The following is a 16,967-nucleotide window of genomic DNA, read 5'->3' on the forward strand; positions in this document are numbered from 1 at the left end:
TTATTTCCCCTGCAGATTCCTGAAGGACTCCGGGTGCTTTTTTCCCAACAGACGGTCTGCGGAGATTTGCTGTTGAATAACAATGGGAAAAGGATAAGTATTTAAAGAAAAGAAGTGATTAATGATTTTCTGTATAATTCTCACATTTTTCTTGGCTTCTGTCTGCTTATAATGGCTGTGAACTTTTAGGTCCTATAGAAATCTTCTCTTCTGCCCCTTCTATTCTATTCATACTTTCCAGCTTTGATTTGCCTCTATAGACCCCACATTCCTGGAAGCATATGCTCTTTTTTTTATTTTTTTATTTTTTTTTTTTAAAGAACGATTTTTTTGCCATTCTTAGAAGCGCTATCCTGAAACTCACACCCTCTTTACAACCCCAGCAGATCAAAGAGAGAGAAACGGTAAAATAAAATGCGACAACAACAACAAAACACCCCAACCTGCAATAAAATACACCCTTTGCCACCCTCCCTGGGGGGAAAAAAAGAGAAACTTTAAAGCTTTGCAGTTGCTCCCTCTAAAAATGCGATAGTTAAGCAAAAATAGAGCCATAAATCCATTTTTTTTTCCTACACCAGAGCGTGTAACGGATCTATACCATGTGTCATTAATATAATTTTAAAGTATTAAATCGGAAATCGCAAACAAACTCCAAGGGGCTCGGTTTGAGCAGGGAGGGGGACACTTTGGGGGGCACTTTATTTGTGGTGATTTCCTCCAAGCGAAGCAATAACACATCCCCACACTCGGCTTTTCAATATTTCAAGCCCTCCCTTTGTTTCTGAGCAAAGCAGAATATTTCGACCCTGCTGGGGGGTCTCGGAGAATTCCGTGGACATTGAACAAATAAGCAAAAAGTACTTTTTTTTTTTTTTTTCCTTTTAGAGGCAACTATAAGAAAATGATTATTTTCTTCAGCTGGTGCAGAGGCTTCCTCCCCCCTGCGCACAATAGTCCTTTTATATATATATATTTGTGACTTAGAACTGGAATGTTATTTCGTCCTGAAGAGTATTTTTTTCGATACTTTCTATGAGAAAGAAAATGAAAATTAATACAAGGGCTGCGGCTCACAAAAGGAGCCATTTGTCTTCTTGATTATCTATTTGCTTGTCAGGCTATGAGCTATCGCAGGAGCCAGCTCCTTTGTAATATAAAAATACACAGAAAACCTGCAAACACCGAGAAACATCTGTGCAAAAATTAGACTCATTAATGCATTAACTACCTTGGAGAAGGAGGTTTGCGCTTATTTTTAAATCGAGAAGCCTCTCTAGAGAAATACGAGGCTGCGTCCATTCCTCACAGCAAAGAGAAGCGCTAATTACTACCCCTGTTTTGTCTGAGAAGAGCATATTAATATATGCTTAGAACAAATAAATCATAATATGTAAGGCTTAGCAGTACTTAAGGCTGATGCACCCTATAGTCAAACATCTTTTGTTTTCATTAGGGACTCGAGGCCACTGACAACAGAAAACCCTGCAAAAAAAAAAAAAAAGAAACGAGCTGTTTAATTACTTTCTTTAAAATAGATTTTTTTTTCCTCTCACCGGAACAAAAAGACAAAAATCCCTCCCCTTAAGAAACAAAAAAAAAACCAAAAACCACACGGTGTCAGATTCACAATGAAAAAAATTTATTTCCAATTGCTTTTTTTTTTTTTTTTCCGCTTTTGTTCCTTTTCTCTGCTATTTACAGGTAATCCTGGACACCACGAAGGACAAAGGGAGTCGGGGGGAGCTTCGCCTCCCCCCCTGCTCCCCCCTCCCTCCGAAATTCACATTTTAATACAAAACTAGGCCAGACACGGGGAGAGGAGCTTCTCCCCCTCACCCTGGGCTGCGGGGGTGAATCCTGCTTTTACCCCCCCCTCGCTTCTAATCTACCCCCCTCGCTTCCCCTTCTCCCCTCCCACCTCCCCCCTCCCCTTCCCAGACTCACAATTAACCTGCTGGACTCAAAAAGAAATGGCAAGAGGGCTCCTACATCCCTCTCCATCTCTTGTTTTCTTTGTCCAACACCCACTTGACCTAATTTTCCTTGGTTTTTTCCACCCCCACGCACGACCAGCGCCGTGTCTGACCCCCCCCAACCCCCCCCTCCCCGTGCCCAGCGCGGATTTGGGTTGAATTTGTGGGATTTTATTCCTCTATTATGAGACTGAGCTGCTTCTTTGGGACAGAAACTTTCCGTTTGTGGCTGGTAGGCGAGAAAAGAGAAAGAGGAGGAAAAACAACGAGGGGAGGGGTGGGGTGGGGGGGTGAAAATCCAGTTCGTCTTGAAGAAACGGAGCCTCATTTATTAAAGGGAGCGCTGGTTGTCGAGGTAATAGCAGACATAAGGTCCATCCTTTGTACGGGAGAGTAAACATGACAAATGGGGCAGAGCTTGGCGTGATTAAAGATGAAACAAGGATCCATCTTAGCCAAATCTGAAAACTACTATCTCCAGCCTCCTTTTTAATGGAAGAGAGGCACCACAGCACAGCCCGGCTTTGTTGCAGCTGAGTCTCCCCTCTGTTCCCCCATAAATAAAGAGCATCCCTCCTTTCTTCGCTTCCTGGAGCATTGAAACAATAAAAAAAAACCCACTAATTATGCGTTCCCTCCACACACACAGCACCTCGCACCCTCAAACACACACACTCCATCCATCCAAGGAATAATTATAGGCTGGTGGCTGGTCCATGGGGTCGGTTCTGAGATGCTCCTTGTGGGATCTGCAGGTTGGCAGAGGAGCTGGAAGAGTTAGACCTGATCTTGGTATTGGGTAACTTGTGGTCTTTTTTCCACTTCATCCTCCTGTTCTGGAACCAGATTTTGATCTGGCGCTCGGAGAGGCAGAGGGAGTGGGCGATCTCGACCCTTCGCCTCCGGGTGAGATAACGGTTATAGTGAAATTCCTTCTCCAGCTCCAGGACTTGCTGCCTGGTATAGGCTGTGCGGGAGCGTTTCGGTTCCCCTCCTGAGTAATTGGGGTTTACTGAGCAAACACAAAGGAGGAAAAAAGAAAAAGGGGGAGGAAAAACAGAGAAGAAAAAAAAAAAAGAAAAAGGGTGAGAAAAAAAGAGAAAAAAAAGAAAAAGGGGGAGAAAAAAAAAAAGAGCAGAAGAATTACTCAGCTGTTCCTTTCATGGGTCCTTTCCCCCAAAAAAAAGCATCACACATTCTTTAGGTGGGGGGTTACACTTTAAAAAAAAAAATGCACCGCAAACCTTCTAAAAATACACACAGAACCTATCTCCAAATCTCCACCTCCATCCTCATCGCTTGACGTGTATTCCTGTCTAAACGTTTTTATAAGGTCCCCCAGACACATTTTCCGTGCCCTCTGCGCGTGTATTTCCACATTTACACACACACCTTGCCTGAGCATCACTCTATTATCCCCAAATCTTTAAAATTCCCCCCTACACACATGCGAGCGGGCAAGCACAGAGACTCCTTTTTATTAAATATCACGCTAAAAAAAAAAAAAAAAAAGAGGGGAGGGTGTGGAAATAGTAAAAGTTTACTCAACCCGCCACTTAAATACAAATTACAAAAACATAAAACTTAACTTATGAAGATTCAACAGCCATAAAAAGAAAAAAAAAAAAAAAAGTAGCCTGCAAGAAATTGGAGGAGGATGGTAACAGAGACTTCAAAGGCACATGGCCAAGCAGAGCAATAAAAATTTATGGAGGATGTAATTATAGCGCTCTGCAAACAGGCGATCGTAAATCTCCGCGAATGGTTCTTTTACAGCGGGTGCAATAAGATTTCTACAAGACTTTGAGGTGCTACTGGGTATAAAGCGAAGCCACTTCAGTTCACTTACCCGAGCTTACATGGACTTTTTTCATCCAGGGGTAAACCACCGGCTCTTTGCAAGAGGAGCTGGAAGGGCTTTGGTTGAGGGGGTTTTGGCTGCAGGAGGGCGGTGGGCTGGGGGTGAGCGGCTCGCAGGGATGATTTGGCTCAGAGAGGTGGCTCTGAAGTCCCGCAGGAGGATGGAGATGACCCCGGGGGGACAACCCCGCTGGTGGGTGCCCGGAGCTCTGACAGGACGCGTAGAGCTGCTGCTCCTTGCAGGCTGAAGGCGGCTGGTACATCGCTTCATGTTGGAAATTGCCCTCTCGCCTCTGGCTGCTGTAATAATCCGGCGAGTGATTGGGAAGGTAATCGCTGTGGGAATATTCTTCACAGGGTGGGAACTTGGGGTCCACATAGTTGGAGTTGATCAAAAACGAGCTCATGGCCATTAATTTCTTAGAATTGCACACACGAACAACAACAAAAAAAAATATATATATCTCTCTCCCCTAAAAATTTATTCCTGTCCCCCCCCCCCCTTTGGCTGCTTTTCCTGTTTCGTGGAACCCTCCTACTTACTGTCAAGTGAACAAAGTTGGAGTCCATGTGACAGCGCGGGCCAATCGCGAGATGCCCTGCGATCCCCGGATAAGGAAATCTGCCCAGCCCGGGATCTCCCGGGGCCCCCAGCATCCCTGGGGAGGCGACCGGGGGCTCCCCCGCTCCCCTCCGGCCTCCCCGGCCCCGGTGGCCCCGGGCTCCGCGGGGAGCACCGGCCCCCCAAGCCCTCCCACCCCTCCTCGGGGGTGTGTCTAGAGGAGGGAGGAAAGGAGGGGGGAGGGGGGAAGACGGGGGAGAGGGTGGGAAAAAATCGAAATCGCCCTAAAAAAGCAAAAAAACCCCAAAAGGAGAATGAAAAAAGAAGCTAAAAAAGCGTTTGGCGGGGGTTGGGGGCCGCGTGGTCCACGGCGAAGCCTCCGGCTGCATCTCGATCCCCGCTGAGGTGATGCGGGAGGGGACATGGAGCCCCTGGCAGAGATGAATAGGGCTGCTTGGGGATCGATAAGAAATTCATCAGCTAATTCGGGGTGCCCGGGCTCCTAAATCACAGATTGACTCTTTTTTCCCACGCACCCGCGGTAAAAGGGAGCCCCGTCCTCCGAAAAAAAAAGAAATCGAGGGCATGATGAGCAATTACAAAAGCGAATTAGCGCGAGTCCTAATGCCTCTTCTCGTAATAAAGACGCTTTAAAAGCCAGAGCGAACCAGCAGCCTCTCAAAAGCCGCCCCCGAGCCCTCAAATCCGCGTTTCCACCCGAAACGCGCGGTGAGCTCCTCGCAAAAAAAAAAAAAAAAAAAAAAAAGCGATTTTTTTGTTCGGTGTCAGAGCCGAGATTCCTCTCGAAGTGCGGTGATAACGCCCCTGACCCCCCTCCTGCCTCTGCAGCTCAGATTTTATCTGCAAGTGATGATAAAGTTTATCGCGGGAGCGCTGGAGTTGAGCTCAGGTCAAATGCAAAGGATTTATTTTCAGTTATAAAGCGCTTTTCTGAGCCTTGTTTTCACCCTTTTATGTGTAGGGTTTCTGGGGAGTGAGTGGCTTTTTTGTTTTTAAAATTTTTAATGCCTTCTGGGATTGTGACCTGTAGTGTTTGTGTCAACTACATATTCCCCTAGATACGAATTTGTGACCCAACTTCCTTTACACAAATTCGGATCTACAGGGTACATATAGAAGACAGATTTATCCTCCTTGGTCAGAGATCTTCGCCAGAATTCTCTTCTGGGAAGGGGCGAGGGGGAAAAGTTGTGTGACTCGGGAAATCAAGAATTAATCTAGAGGTAGAGATGCTTAAAAGATTCTCTCTTCAGAGGAAAGACGATTAATTCGAGTTCGGTATCCGAATAGCTGTTGCTGATTAGAAAAACTAGAATTTTTATATCTTCTTTATATCTTTTTCTATCTTTTCTCCCCTACCTTGTGCACTAGGAGGCTAAAAAAACCCAGCTCCTGGATGAATATTTAAGTGCAGGCGCACAACGAGCCTCGAATCGCAATAATCGCTGTTTAAAAGCAAAATTCCCGTCCCCCTCCATCCTGAAACCTTCGTGATTACTCTCTAGCGCAAAGATTTCATCCATTTTTCGTTCTTAGAGGTCAAACCAGGGTTGCGTTTATACGCAAAAAAAAAAAGGAGGAAAGAAACAGATGAAAAGAAATACAGAATGTAAAGGCAGATGGGACGACAGGTTTTTTTTTTAATGACAGGCAATTCTTTTTACAACCCGAGAAAAAAAGATCAAAGGCGTTTCATTTCCGAAAAAAAGGGATATAAAGCAATAAAATATTCATACTGTCTAGGTAATGAACCTTCATTCGGAACTAATGAGGGTAGCATCATGTTGAGATTTCGTTTAAAATTACAGTTGCCCTAGAGATTAAAAGTATAGCGCGTAGCCCCCCTTCTTTTTTTTTTTTTCCTTTTTTTTTTTTCGTATTTCAAAAGGCAGGACATTTTTTTTGCCAAGTATCTCCTCAAATTAATTGCATTTAAATGCCACAGCAGAGAGGCGACTCTGCATTTTTCAGGTGAATAGTTGGTTTTCCTGAGAAAACGTAGAATTCCCAAGATCAACATTAAAAAAAAAACCACCCGTATTTTAAGAAATAAACCCCAACGCACTTAGAACTCTCCCTAAACCATCGCAGCCCCCCTTCAAAGGGCTTCCAGACGCAAAGCGAAGCAAAACCACTTTTTTTTACACGGAACAGAGTTTCCCACCGCCCCAACCCGGCACCTTCGCTTTGCTGGAGACCTGAAAGCGACTCTAAAATTTACCTTCCCCTCTAAAACCTGCCATAAAAGCATGAAACCAAATCAAATCTGCTTGTACAACGTGTAGATGGATGATATAAAATAATTCTATAGCACCAATCCCATTAGAACTCTTTTTTTTCCACCTTCTCTTAAATTTTATTCCTCCTTTCCCTCCCTTCTCCGATTTATTTTATTGTATTCCCTCGCAGCCGTAGCGATCTCCTAACCGAGGAGAGGAACTCGAATAGGAAGAACCAGGCCTATTCCGGATTTTTAACCCCCTCCCACATCCTTTTTAAAAAAAAAAAAAAAATTAAAAAAAATCGGATTTAATTTTCCCTTCCCGGTGACAAAGGGGGTTTGGTGCCAGCAAACCAGCACCCCTAGCGTTTACCAGAAATCTTCCCCCCACCACACCTCCAAAGAATCTCCCCTTCGCCTCCTCTGATCCCAAATTAAAGCCCCCCCCCCTCCTTCCCCACACACCTTTTCCCCCTTTTCCTTGGGAAACCGCCCCACGCCGCGCAAATTTCCCACAGCAAATTCCATTTCTTTTCCATCTCAAAGCCATCAGGGAAGAGGGGGGAGCCTCCCCGGCCTGTGTCCCCCCCACGACCCCCCAGGTGGTTCAGGGGAGCCCCCACACCTCCCCAGGAGCCCCCAAAAGCACCTGCTGGTGCTGGGGGGAGGCTCTTAAACCTCTGCTGGTGCTTCTTAGGTCTCCCCAAAAGTTTCCCACAGCAAATTCCAAATTCTTTTCTATCTCAAAGCAACCAGGGAAGAGGAGGGGAGCCTCCCCAACCTGCGTCCCCCCCACCAGGTGGTTCAGGGGAGCCCCCACACCTCCCCAGGAACCCCCAGAAGCACCTGCTGGTGCTGAGCGCTTCTTTGGGGTCCCCAAGCGGGGGTCCCCGCCCCAGGTGTAAATCCCACAGCGGTTACCTACCTTGCCAAATCCTGGCTCCTTTCCTGGGAACGATCCCGAGGGGGGTTAGGAATCTCCCTCAAAAAGTTGGGAAGGTTTTGCCAGCGGAATCCTCTAGGAACCCCCCTCAAAACCCCTTCCCCCAGCACCCCCCCAACACCCCCCTTTCCCCGGGCTGCTCTGCTCTCTTTCTCTCCTTCGTGTTGCTTTTTCCACGAGATTATTTCTCGATAAGAACACAAATTTCTCTCTCTCTCTCCCTCTATCTCCTTCTCCCCCCTTGTTTTCGGGGGGGTGGGGGTGCCTCCTCCCCCTGGCCCCCCAGGATAAACCCCCCATTGTCCTGCCTGGCGAGCGGAGCCGCTCCTGGCAGCGCCTGGAGGCCCCTCTGAGCATTTTGGGGCTTGGAAAAAAAAAACCGCAAGTTTTTGGGATTAATCTCATAGTTTGTCAGGCTTTGTTAAACAGCGAGGCGTGTCCGCGGCCGCGCTGACCCGCGCTTCACCCCGCGCTCCCTCCGCGCTGCTCCGCGTCTTCATTCCGAGGGGAAAGAATATTCCCTCTCCTCCCCCCTTGGGTGTATTTCCCCCTCCTGGAGACCTCGCTCCAGCAATGAGATGGGGGTATTTTTATTTAATTCTCATTGTTTTCCCTTTTTTCCTTTCGGGTTTGAGCGTTAAACTGGGATTTTCCTTCCCAGCTCTGGGAATCTGAGGGGCTGAACTTTAAAAAGGGAAGAACCAGCTCCCTGGCTGCATCTGAGCTGAGAAAAATTGAGTAGGAATCGTCCCACACCTGTTTTCCAACAGGGAAAGGCAGATTTAAGCTTTGCGAGGTTTCCCAGCCAGCCCTGTGGATCTTTTCCACTCCTAATAACAAGAAATAACCAGATTCCCATTCAAACCCCAGGAAGCAGCGTGCGAGGAGCATCCCTGAGCTGGGGCTCAGGATTCACCCCTTCCCTTTCGCGATAAAGAGGTTATTTAGAAAGTAAATCGGGAATAAAAAAGCGCATTTAATTGATTATCCGGCCAGGAATCAAAAGAAATCACAGGAAAACCCACCCTGGTGTTTGCACGATTTGTCGCTGCAGTTGGGGAGCGAGGGAGATAAATTAGAAATATCCTTGAAAACGATACTTTTAATTTCCTCCCCTCCCTCCCTCCTCACATCTCTCCACTCCAAACACCCCTGAGTCCCTAAATTGAAAATTAAACGTTGTGATGGAGGAGGGAGGATTAGAAGGAAAGTTGGGAGGTGGCGGCGTTTTAGTTTTTTTTTTTATTTATTATTTATTTTATTTTATTGCCGTGAAATTATACCTGCTTGTTTTAATATCCCGAAAACAAATGGCCTTTATTATCCATTACCTGTTCTCTAAACCTGGAGCAGAAATGACTGTTCTGGAGAGATAAGTGCAGTAATTACAAGGGCGAAGAGATGGATCACCCAGGTTAGAACTAAACGGTAGCCCTTATATAGTGATATTTTATAAATACCAAGCAAATTCATGGCAATTAATTAAACCCGAGCCTTATCACGCGAAACAAAACGCTTTAGGTTCTCTTGGATTTCACCTACTCCATGAATATATCCGCATCGGGAAAGCAAATGGATTTTCCAGGATGCCTTTCCCAGGGCTCTAATATTCGCTCTTTGTCTTCCAAGAAAAATGACCCTTGTTATAAGTATTTAGGCACTGAAAATATTTAAAAGCCGAGGGGGGGGGGTAAAAAAAAAAAAAAAAAGCAGATTTGTAGGGCTTTTTTTTTTTTTTTTTTAATTGTTTCTTTTCCAGAAGAGTTTGCTTAAGGAGCCACTGAAAAGATCTTCCCCGGTCCCAATGCAAATAATATTTAGAGTTTGGAGGTTTCAGAGTCTGGCAGCGTAGAAATAACTTTGAAATGCCAAGGGAAATATTTATTACATCAGTTCATTAAACTGTTGCAGTGACCAGCGTAGAGTCACATTTCAAGCAAGAAATAGAAAGCATTTCATCCAAATTCCGATGGAATTGGCTGCTTGAACCGGACCGAGCGAGGGAACGAGGCTTGGAAGCACCTTTAAACACGCACATTGATTTTTTTTAAAGCCATCAGCCCCTTGATTTTACCGATCTGTCATTATTCTGGATTCCCTGCGATTGAGGGAGAAACGCAGGCGGTAAATCACGGCCGGGATTTCGTGGAGCCCTTTTATTTTTGTGCAAAAATCATGCAATTTCTATTTTTTTGGAGGAGTTTTTGCGCTCGTTAAACAACGTTTGGCGCTGGGGCTGCGGGAGGCAGGCACCTCTCCAAGGCTTTGGGAAATATTTCCAAGGAAAGATGTTAGAACACATTTTCACCAACCGTGTCAGGCTTTTTTTTTTTTTTTTCCAGTATAATTTAAACCCCATCCAAACAGGATTGACGCTGGAATGAAAATTATTTTTTAACTGCTCGCGTTAATATCCTAGAGGGACTCGCGCGTAATTTGATTTAATAAATGCATTTCCCCCTTTATTCTGTTAATTCGACTCCAAATAGCGTTTCAAGGGGTTATCTTAGAAAAATACTAACTCGTCGCTCGGCGTTTCCTCACGGGAGACCCGAATTAATCTATTTTATTTTCCACCGACATCCCACCCCAAATCCCGCATCTCTCTTTTCTTCCCCCCCAAGCACCTCGCCCCCCTCTTTCTCCTTCTCTCCCTTTTTTTCCCACCCTCACTTCTCTCTATCAGGGTTACACACAGGACTGAGTCACACTCAGAGTAAACTTTTGACCCTCAACTTTTTGACCCCTCGAGCTATAAGGCTGTACTAACAAGCCCCCCAAGACAGAGGGACCGTCTAACGCCTCTAGAAACGAACGCAGCGCTGATTTCCACATTTCATTTATTTTTTACTTAAAAAAAATATATATATAAAAAAAATTTTTTTTTTTTTTAACCGAGGACGGCAAAAAATAATCAGAGCTTTGCAAACATTAGATATTTATCTCTAACTCACCTATTACTGTTTTAGACCGCAATTTTTTTAACCCCTTTTGCTTCCCCCACTTTTATATTTAAAAGAACAGGAGGGGGAAGCCTTAAACGGCAGCTGCGCTGCCTTATTTCCCTTTTATCTTGCATTTCACCTGGGTGAGTTGTTGACTGCGGTGATTAGCCGGCTCTAAATTAGTTTTTCATCTCTTTTTGCGGGGGATAAGGAGGGAAGCGGTGATGATTTTCGGAGCAGCGGAGGGGTGGGCGCTGCGGAGCCCCTCGGGGGGAGCCCGGAGTCCGGACCGGGGGCTGCGGGGAGGCTGGTCCCGCTCCATCCCGACCCGGCTCGGCCCGTCCCGGCCCTCCTGGCAGTGAACTTGGTCTGAAGCGAGCTCTGCTGGCTGCTCGGGGGCGTTACAGCCCGAGCAGCAGCGCAGAATCCCCCTGCTCCGGCTCCCCTTTCCCCCTGCTCCATCCCTGCTCCCCCTGCTCCATCCCTACCCGCCCTGCCCCGGGTCCCCTCTCCCCTTGTTCCATCCTTAACCCCCTGCTCCATCCCTACCCCTCTCGTCCCGGGTCCCCTCTCCCCTTGCTCCATCCCCTACCCCCCCTCCTTGCTCCATCCCTACCCCCCCTGCTCCATCCCTACCCCCCCAGCTCCATCCCTACCTCCCCCCTGCTCCATCCCTACCCCCCCCAGCTCCATCCCTACCCCCCCAGCTCCATCCCTCCCCGCCCTGCTCCATCCCTGCCCCCCCTGCTCCATCCCTACTCCCCCCTGCTCCATCCCTACTCCCCCCTGCTCCATCCCTACTCCCCCCTGCTCCATCCCTACTCCCCCCTGCTCCATCCCTACCCCTCCTTGCTCCATCCCTACTCCCCCATCCTGGGTTTTTCCAAGTCTCTCTGCATAAACACAGCCCCGATTTGCCACCAAACTAACCCCTTTTACGAAAATCCCGGAGCTGTAATTTGTTTTGACTTGAAGGGGATATATATACACGTGAGGATATATACATACACATACGTACACATGTTAAAAAGAGATAAATCAAAGTGGAAAAAAAAAAAGAAAAAAAAAAACCTCGTACTAGTCTTGTTCTTTCAACGCTTGCTGTCAAAATAGTTTCTTTTGAAAGCTATTTAGAGTAACAGAACACGGAAAACCTACGCAGGGTGGACACCTCTCGAGTTAAGTTATCAGCCCCCTTCCAGATATCATTTATTTAACATTAGGAGGCGAAGGGATGGGAAAAAAAATCAGCCCAGACACCGAAGTAGCCACGCTCTGAAAGAAAATTTCATTCTTAAATCCATTCTAGGACTGGAAAGGAGGAGCCAAGCCCAATATAAGTCCTTTTCGGGTTCCTCAGTTGAGGAGAGACCTTTATTGAGACCCTTCAGGTCGGATCTGTAATTAAAAAAAAAAGAAAAAAGAGAAAAAGAAAGAAAAAAAGAAAAAAAGAAAAAAAAAGAAAAAAAAGGAAAAAAAAAGAAAAAAGGAAAAAAGAAAAAAAAGAAAAAACAAAGAAAAAAGAAGGGGTTGGAGCTGGGGGGAAAGAAAGGCAATTCCTCAGCCTGAAATTCAGTAGTGGGGGAGGGAAAGGGGCTTGGGGAGAGGAACTGGAGGGAAGGGGCTGGTTTCCTTCCAACGCTTTCCCTTCTCAGCGAGGTCACGGTGTGTGTGTACAGGCTGGATTAATTTACAGCACTATTGCAAATAAACACATGAATAATCGGATTCTTCCCTTGAATAGAACGAAATACAAGAATTACAGCCCGAGCAGAGCGATTTCTAGTCCTCCAGCCCATCCCCGCCCTAGCAGATAAGGACCCGCAGCCTCCCAACCTTCATTTTCGTGGCCAAGAAAGGGAAAAAAAAAAAAAAAGGAGATCCCTTTGGCTTCTCCAAAGCAGAATTAGCACATTGTGGTGTGTGTCTGTACTGGAGGAATACGAACCCCATCCAGCCCTTCTTTACCCTCCCCCCTCTCTCTGCCAACACACCCGGACTTGGCAAATTAAAGGAAAAAAAAAAAAAAAAAAAAGAAAAAGAGAAAGAAAGAAAACCCTGAAGCTGATGTTTTCCTTAAAAAAGGTGACCCGGCAGCCCCAGGGTCCGTGTTGTGTTGTGATAGGATGCTCACTCTCTCCTCCGAGGGGCTGTACAAGTCTGGTGACCTCGGAATGATCCCTCTTGCCTATGAATTATTGATGAGATATGAGCTCTGATTTCTCTTTTCAGTATGCAAACCCCATTATACTGTTAAAATGGCGATTTAATCGTTTAGAATAGCTTCGCTTTTTTTTTTCCCCCCCCAACTCATTTGTGCCCCTTCCTTTTCATTTAATTCTCTTAATTAAATCCTTTAACAGATTTTAATCACTTTTTGTTGAATAAAATAAGACATCATCCACATCTGTAACTAGGTTACCTTGGCGAAGTTTGTTTTTTGGTGGGGTTTCTTTGTATTGGGGTTGTTTTCAGTTGGCTCTGCTTGCTTTCTGAGTTTTTTACAACCTGTCTGGAAGGAAATTTAATTTTGTGTTACGCTAGGGAGCAAAGAAGGTCTGAAATGCTCAAATTCTTTCTAAAAAATCCTTAAAAAAGAAGAAATAAGGGTAAATAAAGCCATGATGTGATGAGCAGGCAACGGTATCACAACACCAAGCTGCTCCCCAGACCTCTCTGTGCTGCTCACAGATACTTTTTCTTTCCCTTTTATTTCCTGGGAACCAAACCAGGTGTTTTTATACGTGAAAATTCATCTTTTTCGCCCTACAGGGGCAGCTTAGGCATGGGGGTCCAGCACCCACCCTGCCACGGGGCCCAAAAGGAGCTGGGAGCGTCAGTAATTCATACAGATGCTCAGCTTCCAATTTGTGGAGCCTGGGATGGGTCCTGGGTGAGAAATTACTGCTTTGAGGTTTGGGCTTTTTATCCCCTCCAAGTGCCAGTGATGTTTAAATTGCATTTACTAAACGAAACAGGAAAACTTTAGGCATGGGGGGAGGAGAAAGAGACACGATAGGGGGCAAAAAAGGGAAAAATAGATAGGGTTGCACCCATTTTTAGCAAGTGAGAGATGCTGCGAGCCAGGTGAGCTGAGGGGGAGCTCCTCTGGGTTTTGCACACCTGGAGCACACAGCCCCATCCACCCAGGGCATCACTTAGCTCTGGAGAGTCAGAGATTTTCCTCATCCTGCATAAGCTTCACCATAAGAGATTTTTTTTTTTCCTTCCTGAGCAGTGATCGTGTCCCAGAGATTCTTCATATTCTTAGATTCGATACTAAAGCACTTTGATTTTATTTTGTCTTCCACAGCTACAGAAGAACTTTCTCCTGTGCCTGCTGTGTGCCATGAAAATGAGAAAAACGATGAAAAATGCAAAGGAAAATCCCCGCCTACCTGCACGGTCAGAGCTTTCCTGTTTACTCTCCTTATACTTCCTTTCCACCAGCAACAGGGAGATGTTTTATTCTTTAAAGGATGGGGGGGGGGAAGCCTGAGCTAAGCCTGTGACCCTTCCCAGGCTGTAAAAGGGTAGATAATTATACCTTCTCATCCTTCAAAGAAAGCTGGAGGTTAACACCATGCAAAGGGGAGTGGGGGAACCCCAAATAAACCCCCGAAATCCAACTTGTAAAAAAGAAAAAACACAAGCAAAACCAGGCTGCAGGTAGAAAGAAGCTCTCATGGGCAGAGAGGTGAGGAGAGGGGAGGATGATATTATTATACCAGTGACAAAATCCACTCCCTGTTCCTTTGCTGTGGCTCAGGCCTGGTGCCAGGATGCCCAAATAAAGGGGGTGGCACAGGGCTGTTACTTGTTGTCACCCACGCAGGCATCTCCTCCTCACTGCAAAATCCTGTAGCTGGGCTGCTCTGCAAATTCTCCTCCCCCTGGCTCTCTTGGTTTGCTTTTTTCCCCTTGGCATAACACATTGTGTATGGAAAACTAGAAATGGTGAGACTTAAGGAAAAAGAAAAACAACTCATGCTTCGTGTGATGGGATTTGGAAGGAAAGTTTGCCTGGGACTGTATATAAAATTAATACCTTTGAGTGGGGATGTGGAGACCAGAAAACAACGTAGATGATGGTTAGGGAGAAGGTGGATGAATGGATGGATCTGTGGATACATGGATGGATGAACATACTTCGCAAACGTTGTGTTTGTGGGTGCATTGAACATACGGTTACATTTTCAAGCATAGATTAAACTGAAGAGATGTTACTTTTCTTGTCTAAATCACTCGTTATCGTTCGAATCAGGAAGAATCATTTCTAGCAGCCAATACCAATCAGGAGGGTAGGGAACCCATAGGCCATGGCTTGGTCTAACCCCAGCACGATTCCACATCTCTTCTCACACCCCCTTTTCCAAGCGTTTCTAACCTGGTGTAGACAAACCCTCTGCACCCTGTGGTGTCTGTGTGGCTAAATTCACCTTTAGGGACCATTCCAGGGAAGGATCCCTTGAAACAGCTTTATTATCCATTGAAAAGCAAGCATCCAGCTTGCACAGAGATCAGGGAGAGGCTGCTCAGCCTGCGGAATAGGAAAAGCTCCCTGCACCCCGCTTCCCTTTCTCCAATTTCCAGCTTTGGAGTGTTTTCCAGGTTTTGGGAGCAGAGGTTTTCCAGGGTAGCTCTGGCCACCCCCTGACTCCGAGAGAAGGCAGTTGAGATGATGATAGCCAAGATATTAGGTGACACATGGAGCAGGACAGGAAAAACAGCCCAAGGAAGGAAAAGCAATCTCCAAAGTGTGCGAAAGGGGGACATTCTGCTTTGTGTGAAGGAGACGGACATGTGTCCACCAAATGTTGTCTCATCGTAAAAAGGAGGAGGAAAAAAAAATAAAAATAAAAGGGAGAAGCTTGTGACTGCTCCAAATTCTACAATATCCCCCCATCCCCACCCCCAGCGCCTCCACTTTCAACTTTTTTTTTTTTATTGTTGTTTTCTTTAATTTTTGAAGGAGCAGGGATGGAGGGATAGATGTAAGTTGGTTCAGGTGTGGATGAAACGTCCCCCCCCCCACCTCTGGACAAGATGTGGTGACCTGGCTTCTCAAAACACGATCATTTCCAGGCTCTTTTGTTGCTGTCGTTGCCCTTTTTTGCTCTCACTGCCCTGTTTTGCTCCCTTTGGCTCTCCCTGCGCGGCCGCGGAGCCGCAGCCTCTGCCCGGGGCCACCTGCCCCGCTCAGCCCCTCGCCCTGGGCTGCTCCGCTCTCCTGCCCTTCCCCTCTAGCTTGTTTATTTTCCCAAATTAAAAGGCTTCTCCCTGCCTTTTCCAGCCCGGTGTCCCCCGGAGAAGGAGAGAAGGGAATTTGGGAGGTATAGGTGGGCTCAGGCAGGTCTGGAGGGTCCTTATGAAAATTACAGCCTATCTGATTATTTTTCTGTAGCACCAGACAGGCATTCGGAGTCTCTGTACGGTAGAAACGAACTATGGAAACATGAGGACACTCGATCGTATTATTGGGGAAAAAAAAAACAACCAAAAAAACAAAAACCGAAATCCAAGGAAAAAAAAATAATAGAAGCCTTGAGGGATAAAACCATCCAAACAAACAAAAAAAAACCAACCGCAAACGGTTTCTACACAGGCCGAAAGGAAAAAAAAAAAAAAGTGCAGACATTTCTTTGGCAAGCAGGTGAAAATAATTACAATGCAAAGGTGTTAATAACCTGGAGAGCAGACAGAACCCAGCTCAGTGAAAGGCAAAAAGCTCTTTGCGAGCAGAACCGCGGTGAACGAACCGGGTTTCACGGCGAAGGACAAACCCAAACTTTACCCCAAGCCCCCCTGCAAAACCAGGACCCTCGCGGTGATAATGAACCTCGCAAATTTTCTATTTCTCCCCCTTCCACAAAGTTTTCTCTCTGGCCTGGATGCTCTCGTGGAAACCTAACGCGATTCCAGCTCTCGGGAGGATAAGGATTAAGACCTTCTGAAAATAAGCTCTGAAAGAGACTCTCTTTCCTCCCAGCTCAGCCCTTCGCCATATCAACCCTTTTAAAATAGTTTAAGCAGATAATATTTCAGAGGAACTTACTTTCAGGACTCCAGGCTATTGGCTCCCTGGACTGAAAACTGGACCCGCAAAACATGTTCCCTGCAAATTGCAACGTTTATCTCATCTGGAAAAGTGCTCACCCATTGCTGCCCCTTACAAGCCCAACCAAGCAGTTAAAGTGTCACTTAACATTCTAGAGAATGTGAAATATATTGTACATTGTCAACTCCCCAAAACCATAAAACTAACTTTATGGACCTCACGTGACTTTTGAGAGCCAGTGAGGGGGTATCTGTCTGAGGTCTGGGCGATTTTTACGATCTAACTTCTAGATAAAACCCTATCCATTTGACATCTAAATGTCATACCCACTTTTGGTATAGTTTGCTATTGTTAAAAAAAAAAAAAAATGAAAGAAAGAGG

General features: G+C 46.0%; 1 protein-coding gene across 2 annotated transcripts; it reads right to left on the bottom strand.

Annotated features, from left to right (window-relative positions):
- Positions 1-2,131: 2,131 nt before the first annotated feature.
- Positions 2,132-16,760, bottom strand: HOXB4 (homeobox B4). 2 transcript variants are annotated; one of them, XM_069876848.1, is made up of 3 exons: positions 16,584-16,760; positions 3,826-4,255; positions 2,132-2,988 (listed from the first exon to the last, which is right to left on the bottom strand). In XM_069876848.1, exons 2-3 carry the CDS (start codon positions 4,247-4,249, stop codon positions 2,672-2,674), a joined length of 741 nt encoding a protein of 246 aa, XP_069732949.1. In that variant the 5' UTR covers positions 4,250-4,255; positions 16,584-16,760; the 3' UTR covers positions 2,132-2,671. The 2 variants fall into 2 exon arrangements, with proteins under 2 accessions (XP_069732949.1, XP_069732948.1); XM_069876847.1 differs by lacking the exon at positions 16,584-16,760 and adding an exon at positions 4,380-4,554.
- Between the last annotated feature and the right edge of the window lie 207 nt (positions 16,761-16,967).

The sequence above is a fragment of the Phaenicophaeus curvirostris genome, chromosome 26 (genome assembly GCF_032191515.1).
Source record: "Phaenicophaeus curvirostris isolate KB17595 chromosome 26, BPBGC_Pcur_1.0, whole genome shotgun sequence".
NCBI lineage: Eukaryota > Metazoa > Chordata > Aves > Cuculiformes > Cuculidae > Phaenicophaeus > Phaenicophaeus curvirostris.

Excerpts from the sequence above, each read along its gene's own strand:
- HOXB4 (XM_069876847.1), bottom strand. The coding sequence starts at position 4,493 with ATGCTGGGGGCCCCGGGAGATCCCGGGCTGGGCAGATTTCCTTATCCG. Across the intron at positions 4,256-4,379 it reads CCAACTTTGTTCACTTGACA|AAATTAATGGCCATGAGCTC; the intron begins GTAAGTAGGAGG and ends TGCAATTCTAAG. Across the intron at positions 2,989-3,825 it reads AAAAGTCCATGTAAGCTCGG|TAAACCCCAATTACTCAGGA; the intron begins GTAAGTGAACTG and ends GTGTTTGCTCAG.